Below are 6,000 nucleotides of genomic sequence, written 5' to 3' on the forward strand. Positions count from 1 at the left end.
TGCTTTGAACAGTGGGCAAAGCCATTGGGACAAGTGCATATCATCTAATGGACAGGGTTTTGAAGGGGATTGATATTTTTAAGATCTTACCTAGAATAAAAAAAAAAAAAAGTAATTCTTTTTGGGAACCCCCTTTTATACCAGTACTGCATGTGACAGCTGCAGGCACATCACTGGTTTCTGTGGCGGTCAGAGACCAGTCTTGGTAGATACTGTTGGCCATGCCAGTTGTAGCTATCATAGCCTTTACTGCTTCCCATAGAATCCTGCAGACCATAAAAATCAGCACTAAATTTAAAAAAAAAATACACAGCAAAGCACACAAAGGGGAGAAGTGGGAATATAAAAAGAGCACCGACTAGCCACTTTACACCGGGTGACAAGTCCATTCGGAGTACCAAGAACTCGCCTGTTACTAAACAAGGAGGTTTGAGAACACGGGTGTGAGATTCTTCACTGCATTTCCCCCAAAATCCCATCTCCTATAGTAACGCACCAAACACGCACAGAACTCGTCACTTTCCTAAACGTTCATTGCTTTTCCCTCACCTCCAGGACGATCCAGCTTCAGAATATCCCTCAGATGCTGAGTGGCATCCACATCAATATTAGCAGCCGAAGCCATCGTTTCTGTAGCACTCTCCCGCCTCGAGCAGATGCAGCGAATAATACCGTCCACTACTGCAATGCACTTCCGGTCTGTGCTCGTTTTTCTGTTTCCCCCCCAGGAAACTAGAAAGCAACTCATTAGTTCCATCACACAAGATGGCGTTTAGATTTGGAACGACTGATAACGCGTGTCAGACAGACAGTGCCATGAGAGAGAGTTGTGACTGACGGACACTAAATAGCGTCTACAGTGGAGGTGATTCTTTGAGGACCTCATTTGAGCCCCTCCATTCTGAACCGCTCACTAGATTGGTGACTACATTGATTTTCTCAGGATCTCTCCGCTGCTTTCACTGTAGACAGCTCAGTGCACGAGGCTAAAGTTGGTTTCTTATGTCAGTTTCTCATTCGGCAATTTTTTCTTTTCTGATTTTAACCCCTTCAAGTCGCGGCCCTTTTTCATTTTTGCGTTTTTCATTTTTCACTCCCCTCCTTCCCAGAGCCATAACTTTTTTATTTTTCCATCGATATGGTCATGTGAGGGCTTATTTTTTGCGGGACGAGTTGTACTTTTGAACAACATCATTGGTTTTACCATGTCTTTTACTAGAAAACGGGAAAAAAATTTCAAGTGCGGTGAAATTGCAAAAAAAAAAGTGCAATCTCACACTTGTTTTTTGTTTGGCTTTTTTGCTATGTTCACTAAATGCTAAAACTGACCTGCCATTGTGATTCTCTAGGTCATTACGAGTTCATAGACATCTAACATGTCTAGGTTATTTTTTATCCAAGTGGTGAAAAAAAATTCCAAACTTTGCTTTAAAAAAAAAAAAGTGCCATTTTCCGATACCCGAAGCGTCTCCATTTTGATCTAGGGTCAGGTGAGGGCTTATTTTTTGCGTGCCGAGATGACGTTTTTAATGATACCATTTCGGTGCAGATACGTTCTTTTGATCGCCCGTTATTGCATTTAAATGCAATGTCGCAGCGACCAAAAAAACGTAATTCTGGCGTTTCGGATTTTTTTCTCGCTACGCTGTTTAGCGATCAGGTTAATGCTTTTTTTTATTGATAGATCGGGCAATTTTGAACGCGGCGATACCAAATACGTGTAGGTTTGTTTTTTTAATTGCTTTATGGGCGGCTAGAAGCTGGCATAGCCTGATTGGCTCTGCTACATAGCAGCGATCATCAGATCGCTGCTATGTAGCAGAAATGCAGGTGTGCTGTGCATGCCTGCATCAGTGACCATAGAGGTCCCAAGGACCTCTATGGTTACCTTCCTGATGCATCGCCGACCCCCGATCATGTGACGGGGGTCGGCGATGACATCATTTCCGGCCGGAAGCGCCGGTTAAATGCCGCTGTCTGCGTTTGACAGCGGCATTTAACAGGTTAATAGCGGTGGGTGAATAGCGATTGCGCGCACATGTCAGCTGTACAAACCAGCTGACATGTCGCGACTTTGATGTGGGCTCACCGCCGGAGCCCACATCAAAGGGGGAGACACGACATGCGCCGTACTATTACTGCGCATGTCGTGAAAGGGTTAATAGGTTTAACCTCAAAAAATAAGCATCACAATAATAACATACAATGCAGCGAGGCGCCTTGATGTGAATACACTTATAATAATAACCAAACCAAGAAAATGGTAGCCGTGCGGCACTAGATCCGCAAACTTTTCACAGGTGTTTAAATGAGCAGCGGCAGAGTAGACTGCAACACTATCCAGAGAAAACAGCTAGGGGTGGTGCTCAATGAAAATCCACAGAGGATCGAAGACTTGATTGACAGTGAAACAATAAAGAAGATATGGCACTCACCCCCGGAGATGCTGTGCTTAGATTCTAAGCACAGCATCTCCGGGGGTGAGTGCCATATCTTCTTTATTGTTACACTTATAATAATAATAATCTTTCATTTTATATAGCGCTAACATATTCTGCAGCGCTTTGCATACATTATCACTTAAAAAAACAGCTGCAAAAACTATAAAATGGGCATCAAAGTGGGCACCGAAGGGCATTAATGAAAGGGTTAAATGACTTTGGACCACTGATATCACAGTGCAGACATACAGAGCAGGGAGCCCGGCATCAAAACCAGGTCTATCCACCCTGCCCAAATGGGTTCTGGGCATCAGAATTGGCATCAAAGAGGCAAACAGCCCATTTTCACAGATTTGAATTAGTGATGTTTTCAAGGGGTTAAATGACTTTGGGCCACTGATCTCACACTAAGAATTTACAGATAGTGATGGCCCGCATCAAAACCAGGTCCCTCCAGTTTGGACCAAATGGGTTCTGGGCATTAGAACTGGCATCAAAGTGGGCAAGCGGCCCATTTTCACAGATTTGAATAAGTACAGTTATGTCCATATTTATTTGGACAGAGACAACATTTTTCTAATTTTGGTTATAGACATTACCACAATGAATTTTAAACAAAACAATTCAGATGCAGTTGAAGTTCAGACGTTCAGCTTTCATTTGAGGGTATCCACATTAAAATTGGATGAAGGGTTTAGGAGTTTCAGCTCCTTAATATGTGCCACCCTGTTTTTAAAGGGACCAAAAGTAATTGGACAATCGACTTCAAGGCTATTTCATGGACAGGTGTGGGCAATCCCTTCATTATGTCATTCTCAATTAAGCAGATAAAAGGCCTGGAGTTGATTTGAGGTGTGGTGCTTGCATTTGGAAGGTTTTGCTGTTTAGTAAACATGCGGTCAAAGGAGCTCTCCATGCAGGTGAAACAAGTCATCCTTAAGCTGCGAAAACAGAAAAAAAACATCCGAGAAATTGCTACAATGTTAGGAGTGGCAAAATCTACAGTTTGGTACAGGGCCGGCGTCAGCACCCGGGCAAATGCCGGGGCCCTGGCGAGACTGGGGGGCCCATAACGGTAAGACACTTATTATGCCGGCATTGCTGACACTGATGCGCAGCGCATCATGCGCTCCTGGGGGGCCCCTGAAGCTGGACTACATTCATTCCCGAGTCCAACCCTCCCTCCCTGTGCTAGTGTGCTGTGTCTGATTGCAGCCAGGACTTGGAGGCGGAGCTTGAGCGGATATATGATTCCCAGCAACAGGAGGCGGGACTCACTGACTGGGACTCACTGCAGCAGGAATACTCACCAATCACCGTCCATGGGGATAGAAGAGTCACTTCCGGGCCGGTGGTCGTCCCTTCCGGGCCGGTGGTCGTCCCTTCCGGGCCGGTGGTCGTCCCTTCCGGGTGAGAGTGAGGAGCTCATCACTAAGAAGAGCAGCTCTGCCGCTGACACACAGATCACGTCGCGACATGGTCTGGGACCCGGTTGCACCGTCCAGTTCCAGCGCAGCGAGCAGCAGAAGACGAGCAGCATTCATCAGTGCATGTGCTCAGATCCTGTGTCCACAATGGTCGGGGGCGACGGCGATGGCGTGGTGGTGGGTGCGCTGGGCTGCCTGTGCTATATACTACGTGGGCTGCCTGTGCTATATACTACGTGGGCTGCCTGTCCTATATACTACGTGGGCTGCCTGTGCTATATACTATGTGGGCTGCCTGTGCTATATACTACGTGGTCTGCCTGTGCTATATACTACGTGGGCTGCCTGTGCTATATGCTATGTGGGCTGCCTGTGCTATATGCTACGTGGGCTGCCTGTGCTATATGCTACGTGGGCTGCCTGTGCTATATGCTACGTGGGCTGTGGTATATTTCTCTGCTGTATCTGAGCATCATGAAGCATGGTATGTGTTTAAGAGGGGGGCCCACTGAGACTCTTTCGCCCGGGGCCCTCAAAAACCTGGAGCCGGCCCTGGTTTGGTACATCCTGAGAAAGAAAGAAAGCACTGGTGAACTCATCAATGCAAAAAGACCTGCACAACCACGGAAGACAACAGTGATTGATGATCGCAGAATAATCTCCATGGTGAAGAGAAACCCCTTCACAACAACCAACCAAGTGAACAACTCTCTCCAGGAGGTCGACGTATCAATATCCAAATCTACCATAAAGAGAAGACTGCATGAAAGTAAATACAGAGGGTTCACTGCATGGTGCAAGCCACTCATAAGCATCAAGAATAAAAAGGCTAGACTGGACTTTGCTAGAAAACATCTAAAAAAGCCAGCACAGTCCTGGAAGAACATTCTTTGGACAGATGAAACCAGAATGATGGAAAAAGAAAAGTATGGCGAAGGCATGGTACAATTCATGATCCAAAGCATACCACATCATCTGTAAAACATGGCGGAGGCAGTGTGATGGCTTGGGCATGCATGGCTGCCAGTGGCACTGGGTCACTAGTGTTTATTGATGATGTGACACAGGACAGAAGCAGCCGAATGAATTCTGAGGTATTCAGAGACATAATGTTAGGAGTCGAGTTTCCTCTGCTGCACAGGGGGAATCTCGATCCGTGTCTGCTGCGGACTCCCATTCTGCATCGGCCGCAGTGGAGCCTGCTCAGCGGAGACGTTGCTCCCAGCGTCTCACTGAGACTGGTACTGTGCAAAGGGTTACTACTGCCTCTCCAGGCTCTGCTATGGTACCCTGGAGATCTAGGGTCACATCCTCAGGAAGGTCCTGTAGGTGCTAGGACTTAGTCCTGCTTTACACACACTGAGCATGCCCAGGGCAAGATCTCTCAATGGAGATCTAGGGTCACATGCTCAGGTACTGCTGCAAATCCATTGGTCCTTCTTTGAAGGGTCCTGAACGTGCTGCAGCTATATAAGCTTCGCATGACCGCACGGCCATGCGCTAGTATACTATTGTTATCGTGTGTGTTGATGAGTGCAAGTCGTTCCTTAAAAAACCCATCCCTTGTGTATGACTGTTCGCGTAAGGTGTATGGTTGCAATCTAGCGCCGAGCTGAACTCACAGCCTTATCACACGAAGCAGCGTCTAACTGCTGTGACCGCCAGTGCAGCACCGTGCGCTTACCTTACCCAAGTCTGGGTGGTTAGTGGAGTCCGCTAGTGTGGCACAGCATAGACTTCTGTGCATAATAGTTACCTCAGATACCCCTATTGTGTCGATCGCAAGAGGTCTACACTCTAATCCTGTGTCCTGGGATAGAGTTTTGTGGTTCCTTGCTTGCGCTCTCTGTGCGGTACCGCGAGCCTGTGACTTAACAGGGATCGCTTCCTTCACACAGGGTGAAGTTAACCCGTGTGTGTAATCACAGTGTACCGCCATATAGTGCCGCCATTCACTTAGCAGCAGGTTCTTTCCTGCACGGTGGATCCCCGGTGGCGAACGCACCAATCTTACTTAATAAATATATTTGGTGCATTCCGCCAACCCTAACACATAATGTGTGCCAAATGCTGCCAAACTGATTGGTTGTCGTTTCATACTACAGATGGACAATGACCCAAAACATAAAGCC

General features: G+C 46.9%; 1 protein-coding gene across 2 annotated transcripts in view; it reads right to left on the reverse strand.

Moving 5' to 3' along the window:
• Positions 1-697, reverse strand: part of EDC4 (enhancer of mRNA decapping 4) — a 928,397-nt gene extending 927,700 nt beyond the window's left edge. The window contains exon 1 of one of the 2 annotated variants that reach the window (XM_069740123.1): positions 550-697. In XM_069740123.1, coding sequence (XP_069596224.1) covers positions 550-625 — 76 coding nt within the window. In that variant the 5' untranslated portion in view covers positions 626-697. The remainder of the gene's footprint in view (positions 1-549) is intronic. The other variant, XM_069740124.1, reaches the window with a different exon arrangement.
• Between the last annotated feature and the right edge of the window lie 5,303 nt (positions 698-6,000).

This window comes from Ranitomeya imitator, chromosome 9 (genome assembly GCF_032444005.1).
Source record: "Ranitomeya imitator isolate aRanImi1 chromosome 9, aRanImi1.pri, whole genome shotgun sequence".
Lineage (NCBI taxonomy): Eukaryota > Metazoa > Chordata > Amphibia > Anura > Dendrobatidae > Ranitomeya > Ranitomeya imitator.